Here is a 25,444-nt window from a genome sequence, read left to right on the forward strand (position 1 = left end):
AAATTGAGTTATTTGTAGTGAGGTGGATGGACCTAGAGTCTGTCATACAGAGTGAAGTAAGTCAAAAACAAATACCGTATGCTAACACATATATATGGAATCTAAAAAAAAAAAGGTTATAAAGAACCTAGGGGCAGGATGGGAATAAAGACACAGACCTACTAGAGAATGGACTTGAGGATACGGGGAGGGGGAAGGGTAAGCTGGGACGAAGTGAGAGAGTGTCATGGACATATATACACTACCAAACGTAAAATAGGTAGCTAGTGGGAAGCAGCCGCACAGCACAGGGAGATCAGCTCGGTGCTTTGTGACCATCTAGAGGGGTGGGATAGGGAGAGTGGGAGGGAGACGCAAGAGGGAGGGGGTATGGGAATATATGTATACGTATAGCTGATTCACTTTGTTATAAAGCAGAAACTAACACACCATTGTAAAGCAATTATACTCCAATAAAGATGCTAAAAAAAAAAAGGAAGGTTGAGAAATACCAGATTAAAGATACACAGAAATGCTCACAATACCTCACATCAAAATAAGCAGGTTACAAAAGGTAACACATGCACAGTCCACATACTGATACATGCACAATCTAGGATATATTTCAAAATGGTAACTGAAGTTATTTCTGGCTGGTGGGATTACAGGGGTTTATTTTCCTCCACGCACTTCTTTTTTCTTAATAGGTTTCACATTTTCTACAGTACTTATACCTTGGTCTTTAAGGAGTGAATTTTACGTAGGAATATAGAAAGCTGTTTTCTTTAGAAGCGTTCCTTGAATAAAGTCTCCAGGAACAGGTAGGCGGGCTACACTAATACTTTCGTAGTTATTAGCCTCAAAACGCACACGTGCGTGGGGAGCGAGGCTGCAGTCACCTCGGCATGGCTCTCCTTCAGGCCCAGTCACCTCGAGGAGCATGCTTCACACCTATTCCCGACAGCCCCCTACACCTGGAGGGTGAAGCTGTGAGCAAAACACGATTCAGACCCCAAAGTATAAAAAGCAGCACAACCCGATTTCTAAAAAGTTTTCTTCAGAAACGAAATCCCTAAAACTGAGGGCATCAGTCGCCTTCCACCTCACCAAGAATTCCAGCACCGTCTCTTGCTGTGATTCTCAAATTCTGTCTTAATCCTCGACACGTTCACAAGTTCCTAAAACACAGCCACACACAAAGCCTGTTGCTCACGATCAAACCCCCAACCTTCCTGTTTGATTTAATTGGGGCCACAAGCTGTGACTTTTCAAGCAGCGTTCAAAGACAGGAGTGAAGAAAACCTTTTCCAAGTCAGTACACTTTCTCTTTCCTAGTAAACATGTTCACCCTTTACAGCACCTTTACACTTTGTCATCGTCAACTACTCAGTTTATATAAAAATCATTAATTCTTTAATGAAGACTACGTTGTGCAACAAATTTTTAAAATTTAGAAGAAAAAATTACTCAATATTTTAGGCCTTAATTTCAGTACTCCTGTTAAAATAATTTTTAAGAAACCCAACCATTTTGGAGCTATGGCTACCATCTCTAACAGGGGTAGAAGAGAGAGCCTTTTTCTCCCTCAAAATGAGACAACCATCCATCCTGCTGTGAGAGCGGCAGCTGCACATCCTCGGGTCCATGGGCCGGGGTCATCGTCAGACTGGCTTTCGTCACACGGGGATAACTGGGTTTGTGGCAGCGCATGAAGGTGGCAGGGTCCTGTGTCCCAGTCACAGCATCACCTGACAGGATCTCACAGGTGAGAACCGTAGGGCCCTCACCTTTTGGTAAAACCAAAGTCTTCTAACACAAGAATTCTTGTGCCGTCTGACAAGTTCCTCTCCCTAACTTCCCCTAGTGCCCTTCAGGATATCCCTAACTGCGCCCCGCGCTGCAGACAGAGGCGAGGCTGCCCGTTTCCCTCCTTTGGTGACGGCCCTCCTTTGGTGACGGCCGGCCGAGAGCAGCTCCTCCATGAAGCCGTCCTTCCACACATGCTCAGAGGCGGGGTCTAAAGCCTGCAGGGGACAGCGCTCGAGAGCTGCACTTTGCGAAGCCGGGAACCGGACTCTCTTCACCATATTTAACTCCTGACCTTTTCAGCTGTTGGAGCAAGTTGTTTAGTGAGGATTCAACTGGGCCAAAGCCTGAATATGCCAGCAACTCCATCTTTATTTAAAGCCCGATAAAAACTGAGTGACAACATTGGTCAGGACAAACCTTTGAGAACAACTACTCTTCAGTTAAATCAGTTGCCACATTAAGAAAACCTATAAAGGTTTCTAGCATTACACACACCTTAGATTAGCTAGACAGACTGTGGTAAAGATGGAATTCAGTGTAAATCATCCTGAAAATGCATAAACCTGACTGAGTCCCCATACTGACAGGTTATAACCTATTATATGGTAACTTACAGATAGATTAGAAAGCCACATAAATATGTTTTATTCACCAAAATACTTTTATTAATACTCTATTATTTATGTAGAAAAGTCTGACATTTTTCCCAGTGAAGTAATCAGTTATCAAGCTCACAATGAATTAGGCCCACTTTGTCCTTTAGTTTCATAATAAGTTAGCAAATTTTGACATTTATCCCACTAGATATTTTCCCCAGACCTAACCAAAATGGACACCAACTATTCCAGACACTGTCCAGTACGTAACATCCAGAGCCACAGCAATTTCAGAGACAACTTAGTGCAGTCTTGCCATTTTTAGAGTTACAGAGGCTGAAGCCTAGAAGTGACCCGTGCATACACGTAGCCAGAACCAGGGCCCTGGATGGAGTGAGATAAAAAGGAAGGGGAGCAAGTATGAAACCCACAGATAAACTTCACAAGGAAAAGAGGAAGAAAAAATTATCATGTAAACAAAAACTAAAACCACAGTCATACAACTATTTTGTAGTAGCTTCCAAATACAGTATAAAAAGTTCAGGAATACATGTTATAAAACTGTACAAACTTCTAGATATTTAAGGTCTAAAATTTTTATAAGGACACACTCATACAAATTTTCAGGAACAATGACCATTTTAGCAAAATCACATTTGTCCCTGGACATAGTATTCATAATTAGCTTTCAAAACAAACTCAAAGTAAGGATTGGACTTCAAGCTTCCCAACTGGTCTGATTGCAGCAGGTCCTTCACCTCTGGCAGGTACTCACTGAGCTGAATGCCTATAAACACAAACACAGAACGTTTTTTTTTTTCACATAACTCTCAAAGGAACTGAGATGACTGATGACAAAAACACCTGTGCTTCTATTTAAAATATAACGTCACTCTGCTATTGGGAAATACTCTGTTCTAAATTCCTTCCCATCTGCCAAGCATACTCGCAGGCCTGAGAATATGACATTCCTTACTTAGCAGGGGCTGCGTAACTGTTCTTCGCCCTAGTGGTCAAAACATCCACTCTATTTAAAGTCTTTAATACAATCTGAAACACTTTCATGTCTCTCCACAGCTTAAGCCATTCCTTCGGTGTGGAAGTTTTAAACTAATAATCACTTGAAAATAAGTATTTCAAGCCCGAGGAAACAGCTTTCCAAGCAGCTGTATAGTGAGAGGTAGAAGGTATCAGTGAAAGATTGCTTATAATCCACATGTAAAATTTGAAAGACAGGAATCTGAATTATCAAGGAAGACAAGTTATACCATATCTTCTTAAAAGACTTTCAGACATTTATCTGTCTCCCAGATCAAAGATCCACTGCTTTGCTTGGATGGGTGGTCTTCCCACACTCTAGAAATGCTTCACTGCAGAGGTGCTTATTTGAGAACCGCTTTTTAATGTTTTTTTTCCTGGGGTGATTGGTCTGCTTAATTTTTAAAAAATTATTTTCTAGAGTCAACTTTGGTAATATGTATTTTCCTTGAAGTTGATCAACTTTATTTTGTATTTCAAGTTTATTTAATTGTTTAAAAATTTTTAAAAAAGAGAAGAAAACAAGTATTTCAAACAATATTCTCCTATTCAGGAAAATAATTTAGTAGAAACACTGCCGTGAAAGCTATCTACAGTGTCGCCAAATGTATTACAGTTTCTCTCTACAACTGGAGAGGGGGAAGAACCATGTCTTCGTCAGTCAGTCCTCTATTGAGCTGGAAAGCCAATGCGCATCTGTGTAGTCACAAAACAGTATGTACGATTTTTCTCATTTTATAAATAAAGAGAACTGGAGGAAACATTTTAAATTAATAAGGCAATATTTTATAGTTTGTTACATTATCATAAGTTTCTCAAAATCAAATACTGTTTATTTTTAATACCATCTAAGTGCCTAGCACCATTTTTGATACTTAATTATTATACAATAAAAAATCTCATAAGTGTTATGAGACTAAATCTGCAATATTTATATATCACTTATTAAAATTAAAACTTTCAAGAGAGACTTTTTCTCTCTAAAACAGCATTACACTTGTGAAAATATCACATTAATTTCCTAAAGATTAATTCTCTTAAAAAAACAATCTTATTTAACTTCTATTTTTATAATGCATGCCTTCTGTTAGACATAATATTTGATGGTTTATTTTTCTTTAGAGCAGGAGTCAAAAAAACTCAAATGCCTGCAAAGCCCTGGCAGGTACCATGAGGAAGATGGCCTACGGGCTTTGGTAAACTTAGGACCAGCGCCCCATTCAAAGTGGGCAGTGCTCATCAGCTCCAGCTGACAGCTGCCAGGTAAATATTTCAGTCTGGTATAGGCAAATCTTTTGATTTTTAAGACAAGTCAGAAAACAAGACTTTCGTAAGAACTCTTCTCAACTATTAAATGCCAGCGACTAATTAGGAAAAATGTTATACTCCATGCAATGACGTGCATTTTTTTCTGTACGTATAATGTACTTTAATAACATGTAAAAACTGAAAAGCTCCAGGTGGGTAATTTAAATATATATGCAGGCTGAATTCATTCCACAGGCTGAAGTAATTGTTGGGCTGCCCAAGTCTATGAAATACAATGTGAAGCTATCTATATCTACCTTCAGAATCTGCCCTTTAAAAAACATTTACTCTTGGGCTTCCCTGGTGGAACAGTGGTTAAGAATCCACCTGCCAATGCAGGGGACATGGGTTCGAGCCCTGGTCCAGGAAGATCCTACATGCCGTGGAGCAACTAAGCCCCTGCGCCACAACTACTGAGCCTGCGCTCTAGAGCCCGCAAGCCACAACTACTGAGTGCACGTGCCACCACTACTGAAGCCTGTGCGCCTAGAGCCCATGCTCTGCAACAAGAGAAGCCACTGCAGTGAGAAGCCCACACACCACAACTAAGAGCAGCCCCCACTGATGCAACTAGAGAAAGCTTGCGCACAGCAAAGACCCAACACAGACAAAAATAAAGAAAATAAAAAAAAAAACCAAAAAACAAAAAAAACATTTATTCTTGTACATGGAAGCTATATTATTAAAAGGTTCCAAAAATAAATGTCTTTGGCTTGGTTTTATAATATATATATAATATTATAAATGTATGTTATTAATATACATGTATTACATATTATATCATTATGTATTATAATTTATATATAATAGTTTCCACTTGTTTTTGTCCTTTGGTCAAAATTTAATAATTCTTTTTGTAAAATTATAGGTTTCTGTTTTCCATCTATGATTTATAATCTAAAAATAGCAACAACTGAAAAGTGAACTTTAAATAGCACCGAATACTTAATTAGCCACAATTCGGTTCAGTGGCACCTTTACAAGAGCTAACTTCATGGAAAGCATCAGATTTGGGTCCGAATGAATCTCTTCAACAGCACAGAGAAATCAACCATATCCAGTTATTTCTTCAATTCCAAATCTAGCAAAGAGAAAGCCTAATAGATATATTTTAACTCTGTCTGAATTTCAAGTATTTTTAAGCAAAAGATATTTTCTTTTGCTATACCCCTTCATTATTTAATTTTTTATTTTTTTGACAATGAAAAGGCTTAATTGCCTTTGTGTTATTTATTCATCTTTGAAAATAAAAGCATTCAGTAAATCTACTGTCAATGTGGGGTAGTCAAGTATTCATTTTTCATAAGTAAACACCCAGGTCAATGCTGAGGTGGACAGCTCTATCCGGAGTGAACTTCCGGCGTGTAAACGCCGACTTCAGCGCCCTTTCCCCTCGGCACACTGGTTGGTGTGGTGAGCTCCGCAGTGCTTCTCTGAGGCCCCCGTCATTTCGGTTAAGCCAGTGATTCTCAAGCAGAGGAGCGGAGAGTGGAATCTATTACAGAAGAACTGGGGCTATGAATCTGTAAAATAATTCTAGGCATTCAAAGAACAAATGTTTGTTGGGTGACTACTATGTACCAGGCACTGGGCCGCGCATGTCTTATGTAGATTAAATAATGTGTCTTGTAGATATATGTACAGAAATTTCCGAATGTGTGTAAATGTCAGCATCATGAATAAAATCCACATCCGTTTAGAAGGGCTGCTGAATTTACTGTGGTTTTTTGTCATTGTGTACTTTTTTCCAGCTGGTATTAAAGAGAGTGTCCTTACACCTGAAAAGATTGGTAAACACTAGGTTAGCCTATTTTGCACACTGCCTGGATTATCATCATATATGTGTGTGTATATATATATATATATATTTTTTTTTTTTTTTTTTTGCGGTACGCGGGCCTCTCACTGTTGTGGCCTCTCCCGTTGCGGAGCATAGGCTCCGGACGCGCAGGCTCAGCGGCCATGGCTCACGGGCCCAGCCGCTCCGCGGCATGTGGGATCTTCCCGGACCGGGGCACAAACCCATGTCCCCTGCATCGGCAGGCGGACTCGCAACCACTGCGCCACCAGGGAAGCCCATCATCATATATTTTGATTTAATAATTCTACAACAAATGAGCCACACTTGTCTTCATGTATAAAATGTGGAAAATCTCTCACCTCTAGTCTTTCTCCATATATTAACCTCCAGTTATATTAAAGTAAAAGTTAAGTACCCTCTAATTCATCTTCTCCCTTCATAATAAACATTTAACCATAAACGCTTCTTTACTTACTTGCACCTCGATCAGCAAATGGAATTTTGCTCACTTGTCTTAGGTACAAAACATATACAAAACATACTCCCTTCCTGTCTCCTTTTATTTTGTTCTTTTTTTTTTTTTTTGACGAGGACCATTTTTAAAGTCTTTATTGAGTTTGTTACAATACTGCTTCTGTTTTATGTTTTGGTTTCTTGGCCCTGAAACATGTGGGATCTTAGCTCCCCAACCAGGGATCAAACCCGCACCCCCTGCATTGAAAGGTGAAGTCTTAACCACTGGACCGCCAGGGAAGCCCCTTATTTTGTTCTTAAAACTAATTTTATAGTATTAATGTCCAAAATGAATTGATAAAACATTTTGTAGTTTGCTCTCAGGCATGGTATGGCCAGTTCAGTACGGGATATACCAAAAAAGTCACATTTTAGGTTTTCAATCTTCACAAGAGTTAAGTGGCCAAGCAGACGACAACTCCACCATGACACAGCTCCCCAACATGTAGGGGAGGAAAGAGCCCTTCCTTTATTTTAAACAAGTTTCTCTAATTCTAAGTATGATACCGTTTAATTTTAACCCCCTGGCATTTGACACCTAGGCAAATCCCCATTATTCTAAGATTCTAAAACTGAGGAGCGACACTAATTTCCAACATGAACAAACCACTTACCATCTTTTAAAAGTTTCTGTAAGATTTTCACAAATATACTGTCTTTAGATACTTCAATTGGATCATCTTTACCATCTGAACTGGACCAGCTAGAAAACAAAAGCACTGTGAGGAGAAAAGGGAACTGTGGCCACAATCTGAAACAAATGACGTGTTTGCTATTGTGGATTTGTTTTGATGTTTGTAAGGGGTGAAGAATCTTGAGTTTTGTGATACTGTTGAAAACTATTTAAATAAAGGAGCTTTATTAAATGTTGGATATACCCAGAGTCTCTCTAATAGATAGGAGATGCTATACTCAGGTAGCTATTTGCCCAATATAACCAGCATGTATTTGATGTCAAAACCAAGTAGTGAGGTATCTTTCCCGAGAAAATTCTATATGTAACAACCTAGTAACGACCCTAAAGTATGACCCTTCAGAGCACAGGTGATAGTTAAAGAATGTTATATTCTGTTTCTCATAAAAGTAAAATGGCAACCAGTGTCTGGTGTAACCTAAAAAGCTTCCTTTATCTAGTTGAGATTATCTACTACTGAAATACAAATCCACAGAACCACTCCTTTGTAGTAATCAATGGCTATATCCCTCATGATACCGTAGAGTGTTTAATCAGGAAGCCAAGACAAGGTATTCCAGTCAAATGACATAATACATCTTTTATGATTGCGAAGGAGAATCCAACAGGCAGAGCTAGATGCTTCGGAGGATGACCTCCAAGACCAAATTTGACAACAATTTTAACTATCTGGGAGTGATTAGAGGAAGAAATGCTTTAGTAAAAATAGTTCCATTGCAATTTCTCAAAGCCACAGGAAAAAGGAAAACCGAGTAGAGAAGGCTTTTAGCACTCAAGTCATGCTCTCTTTAAAATTCTTTCCGTGGGAAAAATCCGTCTCTACAGCTGATTATTCTGTCTCTCTTTGCCACTGAATCTTAATACCACCGTTCCAGTGGACAGAAATCCTCCTATGTAGGGAGATTACAGTGAAAAAGACGTCGCAATAACTTAGAAGAGGGTACTGATTCTCAAACTGTACTAACTTCTTATTCAAAAAAAAAAAAAATTTGTAGCCTCAAGTCTTTCTTGGCAGAACTGGCCCAACTTCTGTGAAAATAAGGAACATACACATTTCTGTGCCAACTGACAGTGTAAAATTTAAAATCAAAAGTAGAGATTTATACCAGTGGCCCCAAGTCCTTAAGCTATTCCTTAATTATTGAATAAAAACATTAGGATTGCTGATGAAACCATTAACATTTTTATAATATACGTTACAATGCAATTAGGTTACAAAACGATTTGATGTGTATGGTATCATAATCTTCCTAAAGAGTCCTTTTCCAAAACCATGTCTTATATTCACACTATGGGAACTTACTTATCTCTCTGAAGAGCTTTGCAAAGGATTTCCAGTTTTAGATTATTTATATTTATATCTTCCTCCTTCACAGCAAAACAAAAAAATCCTCATTAAGTCCTGATTTAAAAAAATACATGCTTAAATTTGAGTTATGTCAATTCCTAATTCCACATAAATATTATGATGCTTTAATTTATAATTTTAAAAAATTTCCCTTTCTTTGAGACGTTAATACTACTCAGAAGAGTAAAACTATTAAGAACTTTGTGTGAATTTGTTTCCGATTATTCTGAGATAATCTGATTTTATCAAGAAGCTTGAGAGAGTCAAGATTTTAAACAGAGTAACATAAAAGCCAACATATTATTGTCTTTATAATCTACCAAACTACTTTCAGTTGAAGGGCCGACTACTCACCCTACAGAATTATCATTATAATCTTTTTTTCAAAGAAGGCTGAGAAACAGCTTCTCTTAGGGTGAATACTATGAAGAATAAATTGGCAAGCAGCATATCAGTTTGAGAAACTAACAACGACTCAATAAATGAAAGAGAAAAAATATGTCAGGACCTTGAAAAGCAACATTTTTTATTTGTGCAGGGAAAAAGACACCTGGAAATGTGTGAGAATTATCAAGAGGTGAGATCTCTTGACAGCTTTTCTAAAGAGCTATACGTATTCCAAGAGTTACGGGTAGCTGAACCAGAAAGTCTTTTATTTTTTTGAGAGTCTTTTAAAATTAAGACATTTTCAAGATGTACTCAGTTCTACAGAAAACCATACACAAATTGTGATCCTTGCCTGAGATCATCAAGTGATTTTACTTACCTCGTCAATATATTCAAGCAAGTCCAAAGCTTTCTTGAAATCATACTCATTAGCTCTTCTGTTTTCTTCACAGATATACAGCTATGGCAAGTTAAATAAGGTAGAGAATTATTTTAACTCTTCATATAACCAAGACTGGAGAGATTTACAGAGAAGTCATCACGTCTATAGGTATCTTTATAGCAAAGAACAGCAACACGTTTGGAAATTAAATTCCATCTACCTCACAGCAAACTGTCTTTTAAAACACACCTATGTTCATTCACAGTAACTAACTTGTATAACTTGGTATACATACTTCTAAAATGCCAGTAAATTTATATTCATAAGTTCAAGATAGTATACATTTCAGTACTCTTTCAAGCATACTCTGTAATAAACAGCTGTCCTTGCATTTTTAAAGCTGGCTATAATGCTTTTGAAATGTTGCCCTTTCAATAGTTTTAAAAATTGAGACCTATGAGAAAGCATGCAGTTGGTCTACAGTTTACTTAAGAGATAACAAAACACACCAATATGTTACCAATGGTTACCCCTGGTTGGGTAGATCACAGCTGACTATATGATCATAAATGTCCCGTAATTTTATAATCAGAAAAATGCTTGCCTTATTAACAATATCAATTTGAATTTTTCCTAACTTCTTTTTCCAAAAATTATTTATAACATAACAAATTTCACTTTAAAATACTGCACATAATCCTTTAACAGCAAAGACAATACTCAAACCATTTCAGAAGAAAAGCTATCTACTTGTTGTCATTGTCTTACAACACTTGAAAACAATATTTTATTTCACTGTTTCTGAACCTTTTTTCCCCACAATGTTAACATCCCTGAAATTGGAAGGTAGTATTAAAATTGATTCAGTATCAAGGTAAATTTGGACAACTTTTTCCTTCTTACCAATACATAAAATAATGGTGAGTCTTAGAGGCAACAGCCCCTTAGATTTTTAAATTAAATGTGCTCTATCAGGAGAGGCTGCTGTGAGCTCAATGATAGGAAATGTGTTACTAATAATGACTAAAATACTGAAGTTTTTGAATTGTCTGCTTTCTTAGTAACATAATTAGGGCAATTCAAGGTGATTCTATGACCCCACTTTTGCATTGGAAATGCTTTCTTGAAAGGAAAAGAGAGAAGCAGAATTAAGGCTATTAAGTGTGCACAGCAACAAAATTACCTTATCTGGGTTGCAGCCCCTAATCTAGCTATGTCCTCAGGAATGTGCTATGTTGCAGAGGGAAATGGTGACGATGGCACTTAGAGGCTATGCAAATCCAGTTCCTAAAACCATTGTTTTTGAAGAGCCTGAACTATGTCTCATGGTACATATCTGTCCTGTACTAGAAAAGCACAATGGAAGTAATTTCTTCTGGTCGCCTGGATAAGCGTCTTGAGGAACAGGCAGAGAGCTATGGGGGGCAGAGGCTGACCCACTGCTTTCTGCTAACTGGCACCCTGCTCCTAAGCAGCTTCTGACACCTGACTCCAGGGGAAAGTGACCAGGAAAATAAGAAATGGAGAGATGACTACTCTGAGGAACTGTACTACGTGGTCCAGGAAACACTGAGGTGGTTTTGAGACTACGAAGTGGTGCAGGGATTTGAAAAGCACGTACGCCAATGAGCTGTGGTGCAGTCAGTACCGGCATCGCACTGAGACTCAGCTGCTTCTCGGCCAGCAGCTGTTCAGGCAGCGTCTCCTGGTGCAGCAGGAAGCGCTCCTGCTCAGCCATTTCTAGGAGGCAACACAGGGGGAGGGGGAAACATTCACTTTTGCGCTGTCATAAACAAATCTGAATTTAAAAAGAAATGGAACAGCTCTAAAGGTAATCCCATCACTAATTCAGTGATCCTAGAATGTTATTAATTCTGCTTATTCTTGATTCCTAGTTATGTTACAAATATTCAGGGTTTGATCCAAGTCATGTGGATTATCACAGCAACCGGAAATATTAGGAGGGGAGAGAAGAGCTAAGAAAACAAACCTACAGATTGAAGCAACTGTAGAGCAGATGGATTTCAGAAGCACAAGTCCCCCAAATCTGAGGTCTCTCAGGCCATTTTAAGGTTACTCTGTAAAGTACTACTTTTCACTTTACCAGAGTTTCTAGTATAATTTCATTCACTAAGGGAAATGATCTACTTAAAAGCCACCATGAGTACATGCCAGGAAAAACACAAGCCAGAGGACTGTGCACTAGACCTATTACCCAGCAATGGTTATTTATCGCCATACGATAGGGTGACAGGAGCTTTTGATTTACATAAACTATCATAACCTGGCTTCACCCACGAGAATGAGCTGGGCTGCAGGAAAAAAGGACGGAGGACTGTTTGCTAACAGCAGTTACAGCAAAATGGAGTGACTAAATCACAGATATGCTCATTCAAATACTGGCATCATTCCACATGATCCCAAGCTTGTAAAAATTAAAACTGTTTTGTGCAATTTCCATACCTAAGAAAACAGACTGGGAGGATTAAAAAAGTAACAGTAATTATCTCTAGGGCAGTGGGATTATAGACAATTTATTTTGTTGTTGTTGTTTTTTCTATACTTTACTAATTTCCATAATTAAACTTGTATAACCAATAGAAAGTTATCTCTTAAAAATCTACTCCCTTCAATTAGATACACTGTGATAATAGTCTGTAGGAAATTACTGAGACCTGAAAATATTCTCATTGTGCTAAGAAAGCAAAAGCTAAGAAGAAGTGATCAAAATGCAAAGTGATGACCAGAAGTTGGGGGGGAACCAGCAATAATAAAGCCTTGTGTTAAGATATTTTGATTAACATGATCTAACTCTGGTGGCCAGGTTAAAATACAGCTCCCCTTTCAGACTACCAGCCAGCCTTGCAGAACATATACACACTTCTCTAGAACAAAAGGCACTATTAGCGTTTAAAAATAAAAGAATGAGGAAGAATTTCCCAAACCACCACCTACAGCAGACCACCACTACAGAATTACCACCACCTACAGCAAACCCACTGAGTAAATGTCAAGTTTCTTTGCAGTTTCTTCTTAGCATATGAGTCACTAGGGGTGTAATCAGAGTACTCTGTTCAAATCATTTGAATTTACTCTTTAGGAATTCTTATTTAAGGCACAAATTACTTTTTCCATAAAAAGAGAATCCTAATTATGTAACTGAGTAATTGCCTAAGGACACTGAATAGAAAGCACTCCTCTCAAAGGAGATGGCTCCTGTTTCTAATGGACCCCATTAAATGATAACAAGAGCACATTCTAAGAATACACTGACAGTATGACTGATTTGTATGTCTTCTTGTTCAAATACTGTATTTTACCTTCAATTTTTCCTTGCAGTGTATCTTCTGGAAAGTCTGAAGCTAATGCAGCCAATTTACTCAAGCCAAGAAGGGTTTTTTTCTTTGCAAAGTAACGAGTTTCCATATTTGCCAAACCCAGAAGTGTTGCATGAGCCTACAATAAACAAAATATGAAAACTATGATAAAATCTTGGATACTAATTCAAGTTGCAATAAAGATTAAGTAAAACCCAAACTTGGTTTCCCCCCAAGCTGTATCAATGAAAGATCAAGTCACTGCTAGCAAGCCTAAAAACAGATGAGTACCATACGCTGAGAGTAATTACACATAAAGTATCAGCCACCCACACTAATTATTGGGAAAAGAGACATGTATAAAACATTTGCTCTCAGAAGCAAGAAGAACTACAATTCTGCAGCTCGCAGAATGAAAACCACAGTCACAGAAAGACAGACAGAATGAAAAGACAGAGGACTATGTCCCAGATGAAGCAACAAGATAAAACCCCAGAAAAACAACTAAATGAAGTGGAGATAGGCAACCTTCCAGAAAAAGAATTCAGAATAATGATAGTGAAGATGATCCAGGACCTTGGAAAAAGAATGGAGGCAAGGATCAAGAAGATGCGAGAAATGTTTAACAAAGACCTAGAAGAGTTAAAGAACAAAAAACAGAGATAAATACTACAATAACTGAAATGAAAAATACACTAGAAGGAATCAATACAGAGTAACTGAGGCAGAAGAACGGAGAAGTGAGCTGGAAGACAGAACGGTGAGAATCATTGCCATGGAACAGAATAAAGAAAAAAGAATGAAAAGAAATGAAGACAGCCTAAGAGACCTCTGGGACAACATTAAATACATCAACATTCGCATTATAGGGGTCCCAGAAGAAGAGAGAGAGAAAGGACCAGAGAAAATATTTGCAGAGATTATAGTCAAAAACTTCCCTAACAGGGGAAAAGAAATAGCCACCCAAGTCCAAGAAGTGCAGAGAATCCCAGGCAGGATAAATCCAAGGAGAAACACACCGAGACACAGTAATCAAACTGACAAAAACTAAAGACAAAGAAAAATTATTAAAAGCAACAATGGAAAAATGACAAATAACATATAAGGGAACTCCCATAAGGCTAACAGCTAACTACTCAGCAGAAACTCTACAAGCCAGAAGGGAGTGGTATGATATATTTAAAGTGGTGAAAGGGAAGAACCTACAACCAAGATTACTCTACCCAGCAAGGACCTCATTCAGATTCGATGGAGAAATCACAAGCTTTACGGACAAGCAAAAGGTAAGAGAATTCAGCACCACCAGACCAGCACTACAACAAATGCTAAAGGAACTTCTCTAAGCAGAAAACACAAGAGAAGAAAAGGACCTACACAAACAAACCCAAAACAATTCAGAAAATGGTAATAGGAACATACATATCGATAATTACCTTAAACGTGAATGGACTAAATGCTCCAACCAAAAGACACAGGCTCGCTGAATGGATACAAAAACAAGACCCATATATATGCTGTCTACAAAAGACCCACTTCAGATCTAGGGACACAAACAGACTGAAAGTGAGGGGATGGAAAAAGATATTCCATGCAAATGGAAATCAAAAGAAAGCTGGAGTAGCTATACTCATATCAGATAAAATAGACTTTAAAATAAAGAATGTTACAAGAGACAAGGAAGGACACTACATAATGATCAAGGGATCAATCCAAGAAGAAGGTGTAACAATTATAAATATATATGCACCCAACATAGGAGCACCTCAATACATAAGGCAACTGCTAATAGCTATAAAAGAGGAAATCGACAGTAACACAATAATATTGGGGGACGTTAACACCTCACTTACACCAATGGACAGATCACCCAAAATGAAAATAAATAAGGAAACAGAAGCTTTAAAAGACACAATAGATCAGATAGATTTAATTGATATTTACAGGACATTCCATCCAAACACAGCAGATTACACTTTCTTTTCAAGTGCACACGGAACATTCTCCAAGACAGAGCACATCTTGGGTCACAAATCAAACCTTGGTAAATTTAAGGAAATTGAAATCATATCAAACATCTTTCCCAACCACAATGCTATGAGATTAGAAATTGATTACAGGGAAAAAAACGTAAAACACACAAACACATGGAGGCTAAACAATACATTACTAAATAACCAAGAGATTACTGCAGAAATCGAAGAGGAAATCAAGAAATACCTAGAGACAAATGACAATGAAAACACGACGACCCAAAACCTATGGGATGCAGTGAAAACAGTTCTAAGAGGGAAGTTTATAGCTATACAAGCCTACCTCAAGAAACAAGAAAAATCTCAAATGAACAATCTAACCTTACACCTAAAGGAACTAGAGAAAGAAGAAGAAAAAGAAAAGTTAGTAGAAAGAAAGAAATCATAAAGATCAGAGCAGAAACAAATGAAATAGAAACAAAGAAAACAATACCAAAGATTAATAAAACTAAAAGCTGGTTCTTTGAGAAGATAAACAAAATTGATAAACCATTTGCTAGACTCATCAAGAAAAAGAGGGAGAGGACTCAAATCAATAAAATTAGAAATGAAAAAGGAGAAGTTACAATGGACACTGCAGAAATATAAAGCATCCTAAGAGACTACTACAAGCAATGCTATGCCAATAAAAACGACAACCTGGAAGAAATGGACAAATGTTTAGAAAGGTATAAGCTTCCATTCTATTTCTTCCAGGAAGAAATAGAAAATAGGAACAGACCAATCACAAGTAATGAAATTGAAAGTATGATTAAAAATCTTCCAACAAACAAAAGTCCAGGACCAGATGGCTTCACAGGTGAATTCTATCAAACATTTAGAGATGAACTAACGCTCATCCTTCTCAAACTCTTCCCAAAAATTGCAGAGGAAGGAACACTCCCAAACTCATTCTGTAAGGCCACCATCACCCTGATACCAAAACCAGACAAAGATACTACAAAACAAGAAAATTACAGACCAATATCACTGATGAACATAGATGCAAAAATCCTCAACAAAATACTAGCAAACAGAACCCAACAACACATTAAAAGGATCATACACCATGACCAAGTGGCATTTATCCCAGGGATTCAAGGATTCTTCAATATATGCAAATCAATCAGTGTGATACACCATATTAACAAATTGAAGAATAAAGATCATCTCAGTAGATGCAGAAAAAGCTTTTGACAAAATTCAACACCCATTTATGATAAAAACTCTCCAGAAAGTGGGCATAGAGGGAATCTACCTCAACATAATAAAGGCCATATATGACAAACCCATAGCAAACATCATTCTCAATGTGAAAAACTGAAAGCATTTCCTCTAAGATTCAGGAACAAGACAAGGATGTCCACTCTCGCCACTACTATTCAACATAGTTTTGAAAGTCCTAGCCATGGCAGTCAGAGAAAAAAAAGAAATAAAAGGAATACAAATTGGAAGAGAAGAAGTAAAATTGTCACTGTTTGCAGATGTCATGATACTATAAATAGAAAATCCTAAAGATGCCACCAGAAAACTACTAGAGCTCATCAATGAATTTGGTGAAGCTGCAGGATACAAAATTAACGTACAGAAATCTCCTGCATTCCTATACACTAAGTGTGAAAGATCAGAAAGAGAAATTAAGGAAACAATCCCACTGCAGCAAAAAGAATAAAACATCTAGGAATAAACCTACCTAGTGGGTAAAAGATCTATACTCAGAAAACTGTAAGACACTGATGAAAGAAATCAAAGATGACACAAACAGACGGAGAGATATACATGTTCTTGGATTGGAAGAATCAACATTGTGAAAATGACTATACTACCCAAAGCAATCTACAGATTCAGTGCAATCCCTATCAAATTACTAATGGCATTTTTGACAGAACTAGAACTAAAAATCTTAAAATTTGTACGGAGACACAGAAGAGCCCGAATAGCTAAAGCATTCTTGAGGGGAAAAAAAACAGAGTTGGAGGAATCAGACTCCCTGACTTCAGACTATACTACAAAGCTACAGTAATCAAGACAATATGGTACTGGCACAGAAACAGTAATATAGATTAATGGAACAGGATAGAAAGCCCAGAGATAAACCCATGCTCCTGTGGTCAACTAATCTATGACAAAGGAGGCAAGGATATACAATGGAGAAAAGACAGTCTCTTCAGTAAGTGATGCTGGGAAAACTGGATAGCTACATGCAAAGGAATGAAATTAGAACACTCCCTAACACCATACACAAAAATAAACTCAGAATGGATTGAAGTGGCGCAGTGGTTGAGAGTCCGCCTGCCGATGCAGGAGACACGGGTTCGTGCCCCAGTCCGGGAGGATCCCACATGCCGCAGAGCGGCTAGGCCTGTGAGCCATGGCCGCTTACCCTGCACGTCCGGACCCTGTGCTCCGCAACGGGAGAGTCCACAACAGTGAGAGGCCCGTGTACCGCAAAAAAAAAAAAAAAAAAAAATGGATTGAAGACCTAAACGTAAGACCAGACACTATAAAAATCTTAGAGGAAAACATAGGAAGAACACTTTTTGACATATATCACAGCAAGATCTTTTTTGACCCACCTCCTACAGTCATGGAAATAAAAATAAACAAATGGGACCTAGTGAAACTTAAAAGCTTTTGCACAACAAAGGAAACTATAAACAAGATGAAAAGACAAGTGTCAGAATGGGAGAAAATATTTGCAAATGAATCAACGGACAAAGGATTAACTCCAAAATATATAAACAGCTCATGCAGCTCAATATCAAAAAAACAAACAATCTAATAAAAAAATGGGCAGAAGACCTAAATAGACATTTCTCCGAAGGAGACATACAGATGGCCAAGAGCACATGAAAAGCTGCTCAACATCGTTAACTAGAGAAATGCAAATCAAAACTACAATGAGGTATCACCTTACACCGGTTAGAATGGGCATCATCAGAAAATCTAAACAATAAATGCTGGAGAGGGTGTGGAGAAAAGGCAACCCTCTTGCACTGTTGGTGGGAATGTAAATTGATACAGCCACTGTGGAGAACAGTATGGAGGTTCCTTAAAAAACTAAAAATAGAACTACTATATGACCCAGCAATCCCACTACTGCAATCCCACTACTGGGCATATACCCAGAGAAAACCATAATTCAAAAAGACACATGCACCCCATTGTTCATTGCAGCACTATTTACAATAGCCAGGTCATGGAAGCAACCTAAATGTCCATCAACAGACGAATGGAAAAAAACGATATGGTACATATATACAATGGAATATTACTCAGCCATAAAAAGGAATGAAATTAGGTCTTTTGTAGAGACGTGGATGGACCTAGATATGGTCGTACAGAGTGAAATCAGAAAGAGAAAAACAAATATCATATATTAATGGATATATGTGGAATCTAGAAAAATGGTACAGATGAACCCGTGTGCAAGGCAGAGACAGAGACACAGATGTAGAGAAGAAACGTATGGACACCAAGGGGGGAAAGTGGGGGGTAGGGAGTGGGGGGTGGGATGAACTGGGAGATTAGGATTGACGTATATACACTAACATGTATAAAATAGATAACTAGTAACAACCCGCTGTATAGCACAGGGAACTCCACTTTGCTGTGAAGTAGAAACTAACACAACGTTGTAAAACAACTATACCCCAATTCAAGAAAAAAAAGGGCTGTAACAGGAGCCTAGCCAAAAAAACCCCCCAAAATCCCAACATTTGCTCTCACGTCAATACCCTGTCAAGGACAAACTTTAATTCATGTACTCTTTTTACTGATAATTTGAACATTTTTATTACAAGAAAATACTCATTACAAAAAAAGGCCAATAACTGCTAATTATGTGTTAAAGTTTTTGTGCTTTATTTTACTGTAATAACAGTCAAATCATAATAGTCTTCATTTTTTTTTTTTACTGAGATATAACAAGTAATGGCAGTACCATCATAAATGAAAAATAGTTTTATCAAATTATGTGAGAGAATAGGAGATATACATTTTTAAAAAATCCATAAGTAGTATTTAACTACAAAAAACTAAACTAGTTAAAACTAAACAAAAAATTGCCTACATCTGCTCCATATAGCTGAATCCTTCTTACCTTTTCTAATTCTTGGCTGTTAATTTCATGTAACCAGCTGAGATGTTCATGAGCTTGCAAAAAATTGGCCAACTGTCCGTGTTGAGAAATAGGCTGAGATAATAATTTGCCTCGCTTTCCTTTCTCCAGATACCAACGGAAGAGAAAGTCTGAAAAATTCTATAAAGAACAAAGCCAAGAATTCAAGAATATATAGTAATACAGTTTTTAAAACTACATTTCTGGGGCTTCCCTGGTGGCGCAGTGGTTGAGAGTCCGCCTGCCAATGCAGGGGACGTGTGTTCGTGCCCCGGTCCGGGAAGATCCCAAATGCCGCAGAGCGGCTGGGCCCGTGAGCCATGGCCGCTGAGCCTGTGCGTCCAGAGCCTGTGCTCCGCAACCGGAGAGGCCCGCGTAGTGCCAAAAGAAAAAAAACAACACACATTTCTGATAATAAAGTATTAAATTTCTCCCAAAGGTCTTAGACTCCAGAATAGAAATCCAGTTTTAAACACTCATTTCCTGCATTGTAGGGTCCTCAAATCACCTCATTTAACAAATGAGGCCATTCAGATCCAGAAAGGGGATCTTGCTCAGGGTCACACAGATGTGCACTGTCCAATAATATGGCAGTCACCGGTCACATGTAGCTGCTTAAACTTCATCTAAAATGTAAAATTCAGTCCCTCAGAGACACCAGTCACATTTCAAGTACTTGAAGGCCATCTGTGGTCAGAAACTCCATTTGGGACAGCACATATGGGCAAGATCTCCATTACCACAGAAAGTTCCACTGGACGGTACTGAGACGCTATCCTTCCAGAATGAAAGATTCTCAGGGGCAGAACTGGGTGTCACGTGTCCATGTGGGCTGGCACAATAAATCAGAATCTAGAGAGGCACATCCAGTTTCCCCACAGGACGTTTGCTGGATTCTGGGGTGGTGTGAGAGGCTGGGCTGGAAAGGAAGACAAAAGTGTCCTGCAGTCTCACAGTACTTAAGAGATATTTCCACTAAAGGGGGAATTCTGCAAGGAACACACCAGCCCCATAAGACATCTGAAACCAGAAATGAATGAATTTAACGGAAGTTGCAGTCAAGCCCTGACCCACCTCTATTCTTGATGTATTGAGTGATCTGCCTCTCATCTTTCCTGTCTCCCAGGGGAAAGAACAGCATTGATTTCCGTCTTTACGGTTCTTTTATACACAATGTCCAAAATACAATTTAAAAAATTGCAAGGGACTTCCCTGGTGGTCCAGTGGGTAAGACTCCATGCTCCCAATGCAGGGGGCCCAGGTTCAATCCCTGGTCGGGGAACCAGACCCCACATGCATGCCACAACTAAGAGTCCGCATGCCGCAACTAAAAAAAAAAAAAAGATCCTGCATACCGCAACGAAGATCCCATGTGCCTCAACTAAGACCTGGCACAGCCAAAATAAAAATAAATAAATGTATATTTTTTGAATTGTAAGACATAAGAAGCAGAAAAATATGAATATGCAGGCAGCAGAAGCAGACCTAAGAATGATCATTTTGGAATCAGCACAAAAGGACTTAAAATAACTAGTAAACATATTAAAGAAAATAAAAGGAACAAAGCACAAAAGGATGGAAAATATCAACGGAGAATAAGAATCCTTAAAAGGAATAAAAATTATGATGGGCACAAAGTACTTACTTCAGCACTACTGTGAAATACGAGATAAGCCATGTCCAGCAATCAGGTACTGATCAAATAAGTTACATCCAGTCCATGAAATACCATAACAACATTAAAAATGTGGTTGTGTAATATTTAATGATATGGACAAATGTCTGTTATGTATTAAGTGAAATAAGCAGTTAATGAAACATGTTTGGTAGAGTAAAAAGACTAGAAGAATAAAACCAAATGTTAAAAAGGGTTCTCTCTGGGTGGTAGAATTATGAACGATTTTTTAATCTTTTTTGTTTATAGTGGTTTCCTGAACTTTATACAATGTTACCTTTATAGTAAGAAAAAAAATCAGTTTTTACATAAAGATCAACTGACTGAATAGACTGGCTTTAAGGAACAACTTAAATGTACCTGAATAGTGTCACAATGCGAACTTTAAAAAAAAATAGTAAGCGTAAAAAAACAACAACAGGAAGCATGTCAAAGAAGGAAAACAAGAATCTTAGGTGTACAGAAATCTGAGCTCTCTAAAAGTAGCATCCCATGCTCCCAAGATCTTCTACTCAAACTTTAGAACTCTAGCAATATCCGTATCCCTAAGTACTTTTAATTATAACTGAAAATATAAGAATAGAAATAAAAGTCTTAACATATTTTTCAGAGGTCAAAGAATCCGTCAGTAATATTTATATATAAAGAATTGTCTACCTATTTACAACGAAACATAATGTACAAATTAGTATCTGGTAATCTGCAAAAAGACTGTATCATCTTCCAAAAACCCCAAGTAAGATTTGAAATGGTAAAGTCTTCTCACAGGGTCCACAGCCTACACCCCCAGGGTTCGTTACCTGGTCAGCAAACTGTGTCATGTAGCGCTGCAGTCTGGCCTGGTTGTCAGTCTGCTCACACATTTGTACTAAGATATCAAAGTCACAGTATTTTTCTGCTAATGAAGCAGCCCATGGATACTGGCCTAGTGTGACTATGGAAATGAGAACAGATGGAAAAAAATCCTGTTAGCGAAAACTTAATATGTAATAAGAAAAATATTCCTTGAAATTTTACCTTTATTCATATTATATACTAAAGTTAATTAATAGAAACCTTTCCAGTTACTGGCATTTAGTTTCATAATCCATATAAACTCATTAAAGATGTAAATTCAGTCCCTTGCTTCATCACTGCCCACCTAAGATGCTATCCCCTTCCTTCATGTAGCAAGACAAGCTTCTTCTCTGAATCCTGGCTGTGACCGTCTCGTGTTCTCCTCTGAAGAGCCGTACCACCTCTCCACACCGTGGAACGACCCTTGTCTGCTCTACCCTGCAGTCTAGCTGTTCCTGTGAAGGTCTGAGATGGTAAGCAGTCTCCACATGCTGTTAATTTATTTATTTTTAAATCATCTTTAACACCATCTAGGACACTTGTTACCTGGTAAGTAATGACAACGAGGCTGAATAAACGAACACAGAAAGCTGTACACAGGAAAGCTCTGCTTTAAGCTCTGAGCTACAGCTGGGTTAACGACATTACACTGCATAACACATTGCGTGAATGATTTGGCTCCTACATCTGTTCTGCAGACTCAAGACCCACAGCCCTCACTAAATATCAGGCACTTACGAAGCGGAGATAAGAGGTCTGATCTTTTCTGCAGGTATTCCATTTCCAGATTGTTGTATCTTTCTTGATCACTGGATCTGTCCACAGACTTGAGCTGAGAAACATAACCATCCAGGAAGCAATCAATCAGTGCTACCAGCTGCTCTGTCAGAATGTTTCGGAGGTTGCTATCCGCCTGAGGATAAACCACTTTCAGGACAATCCCATGCTGGCGCACTATTGCTGTTCGGATGCCGGCAGGACCACTCGTTGCTGTAAAATCACACAAAATAATATGACAAGTAAGGATTCTATAATGGCTACGGGAAAGACCAACTGCCTAAAAATTATATCCCGTCAGCCTTGATGGATGGAAAAAGAAATCCAATAGGAGGTCAGCTGATACTTTTCTATGTCCTGCTCAAACCCATCTTCTCTATGAGGATGGCCTCAGCAGAGCCAGGTAAACATGATTCTTCTTCCTTCTAAATTCCTTTAATGCTACTCCACTTATTTCCTTGTATTAAAACAACAAAAATTACAGTCAGTACATCCAGGGCCTGCTGCTATGAATAACTACACGTACTAAAACCTAGTAGATGCCTGAGTACCAGTTTAAAAAAATGAGTTACAAAGAGATCTACAAATTATTCCAAGGCAACAAAGTGATTTTCGTAAGAACTACTCATCTTGGGGATGGCACTTATGTTATTTTTCATTTCACTCACAAACTTGCACTAGGAGAACAACATGGCTTCTGAAAATAACAGACCATTAGAAATATGTTTTGATCAACTGCTAATGAATCAGTGTATTTGGGCTCAGTGCTTGCAATCTCACCTGTCCACGGAATATACTCAGGTTCTTTTTCTACTGGCTCTTCTCTTCTATACAAGGAGTTTCTATTTTGTCGATAATGACTAGCAGCCTGCAGCATGTCCTGGAATATGAAATGTGTTATCACATGCAGGAAGCAAGGGATCCCAGGATCTCTAAGATAATCTGAAACATCAAGTCTATTATTACAAAAAATTACTCGGCAGAGACCTGTTGGACTACTTTTTGATTCTTTCTGCATTTGAAATTTGTTTTACTCTAGAGTTTAACTTCAGTTTTAGAGAACTATGGTAACCGAACTAGGAAGACCATTACTATAAAGTCCATGAGCTAAATTAAATGAAACATTTTAATCAATAATATAAGTAGTGTGCTTTTGTGTAATTAAAAAGCATACAGTTACAGTAACATTAATACCTTTGCAATGATATACATGTCTTCTCCAAATAAAAGGTTTATTCTACCAAATAGAAACTTTTAACATGCACAAGGCAAACACTCAGATGTGTATTAACTGACTGATAAAATGACTGAGGTTTTCCTAACTTTTTGGAATGAACAAATGGCTAAACCATTATGGATCACTGGTGATGCAAAGTAGGAACATGGAGACCACTTCCTCCCCCATCCACAGCCTGGGCTTTGAGTTGCTGGTATCTTCAGCATGTGTGCGTACCTTGAGAATACTGTTCACACTGATCGCCACCTCCGCCCATTCAACTGGCTCCAAGGCCGTGTCCTTCAAGACTTGCTCCTCGTGCTCCAGTAAGCACTCCCAGACGCTATCTACCTGGGACACCTGAGGAAGGACAGAGACGGTACCTACTAGGAACAGAGACCATGCCGATGGGCCACGCTTACAGCTGCCTGGAATCGACTCAGCAGGCTTTCCTCACTAAGTCACACCCTCTGCTCAGTAGTCAAAGGGACAGTCAGTGATGAAAACAAATTTAAAAGCCAAGAAAAGTTAGAATCTCCTAACTTTTAAAAGGTGGAGAGCCCAAATAACTGAGTCTGATAAATAAGCAAATTCTGGATTGGTAGCCGGTAGGTTTTGTATTTAAATATCAAGTAACTGAAATATTTGTTTATTATAGCTATGAGGGCTCAATGCCACCTTTAAGTAGTACTAGGCTACAAATGATGTCACATAACAATGCGAGACCCCAAAGTAATGAATTAAACGAATGAACTAATGGATTAAAATAGTTATCCAACCAATGAACTTGCTAATTTCTTTCTTTGAAGAATTTCTTTTCTTTAGACATAATAGAAATGTTTGTAGAACAGCAGTAGCTACATAGAAACTAACTAAATACATAACTTGTAACTGTTCTATTTTTTGTCATTAATTAACACATGAAGGTAACTGTGCAAAAATGTTAAGCACTGAAACACTTGTTTCCAGTTTCAGCCCCCAGTTAAGCTTTTCCCCCTTTATTTATCAAGTGGATATTTACTTGGCATTTAGAGTTTGCATAGCATTGGGCGCTCAGAGATAAGAAGAAATGGAAATTAGATTTGCTGCCCTCAAGGAACTTACAAACTAGTTGAAGGAACGATTCATAAACACATGCACAATGGAGCCCAAACAAAATCACTCTTCTTCTTTTAGTATTTCTGATGTCAGTCAAAGGCATCCTAACAGCCCTAGCAAGAAACCTCTGGCACGTTGAATTTGTAAGAATGTTTTACACTGTTAATGTGAAAAAGATAATGAAAGCATGTGATACAAAAGGCACGAAATAACATAAAAGCAAATAAAATCCCAAGACACTTGCTAGACAGCCTTACCACGTGAGTTACATGTTCAGTGGTTTCAAACATTGCTCATAAGCTGTACCAACACTGTTGAGGGCCTGTTCTGAAGCAGTTAACTCGCTTTATAGAGACCCAGGCGGTGCGGGGGCTCCTTCCAGACTGGCTACAGGTGGAGGGTCAACCCTCAAGCAGAGTCTGTATTATTTTACCTTCTATCCAGGGCTATGAGATCACATCTCCCCTACACAGCCCACCAATCAGAGCCTGACTTGGGTTATCCAGCTCTTCTCTTAAAATGCATACTTGTTTGTAATGT

General features: G+C 38.2%; 1 protein-coding gene across 2 annotated transcripts in view; it reads right to left on the reverse strand.

Moving 5' to 3' along the window:
• Positions 1-2,139: 2,139 nt before the first annotated feature.
• NUP133 (nucleoporin 133) overlaps positions 2,140-25,444 on the reverse strand; it is a 57,482-nt gene continuing 34,177 nt past the window's right edge. Inside the window, exons 16-26 of one of the 2 annotated variants that reach the window (XM_027094142.1) lie at positions 24,044-24,166; positions 23,371-23,470; positions 22,552-22,803; positions 21,777-21,910; positions 19,284-19,442; positions 13,176-13,311; positions 11,477-11,595; positions 9,853-9,933; positions 9,042-9,106; positions 7,659-7,747; positions 2,140-3,171 (exon numbers count right to left, since the gene is read on the reverse strand). In XM_027094142.1, coding sequence (XP_026949943.1) covers positions 3,035-3,171; positions 7,659-7,747; positions 9,042-9,106; positions 9,853-9,933; positions 11,477-11,595; positions 13,176-13,311; positions 19,284-19,442; positions 21,777-21,910; positions 22,552-22,803; positions 23,371-23,470; positions 24,044-24,166 — 1,395 coding nt within the window. In that variant the 3' untranslated portion in view covers positions 2,140-3,034. Of the gene's footprint in view, positions 3,172-7,658; positions 7,748-9,041; positions 9,107-9,852; positions 9,934-11,476; positions 11,596-13,175; positions 13,312-19,283; positions 19,443-19,645; positions 20,221-21,776; positions 21,911-22,551; positions 22,804-23,370; positions 23,471-24,043; positions 24,167-25,444 lie in introns of those variants that run through there. The other variant, XM_027094144.1, reaches the window with a different exon arrangement.

This window comes from Aethalodelphis obliquidens, unplaced genomic scaffold, assembly GCF_003676395.1.
Source record: "Aethalodelphis obliquidens isolate GAN/ISIS:26980383/991018 unplaced genomic scaffold, ASM367639v1 scaffold87, whole genome shotgun sequence".
Taxonomy (NCBI): Eukaryota; Metazoa; Chordata; class Mammalia; order Artiodactyla; family Delphinidae; genus Aethalodelphis; species Aethalodelphis obliquidens.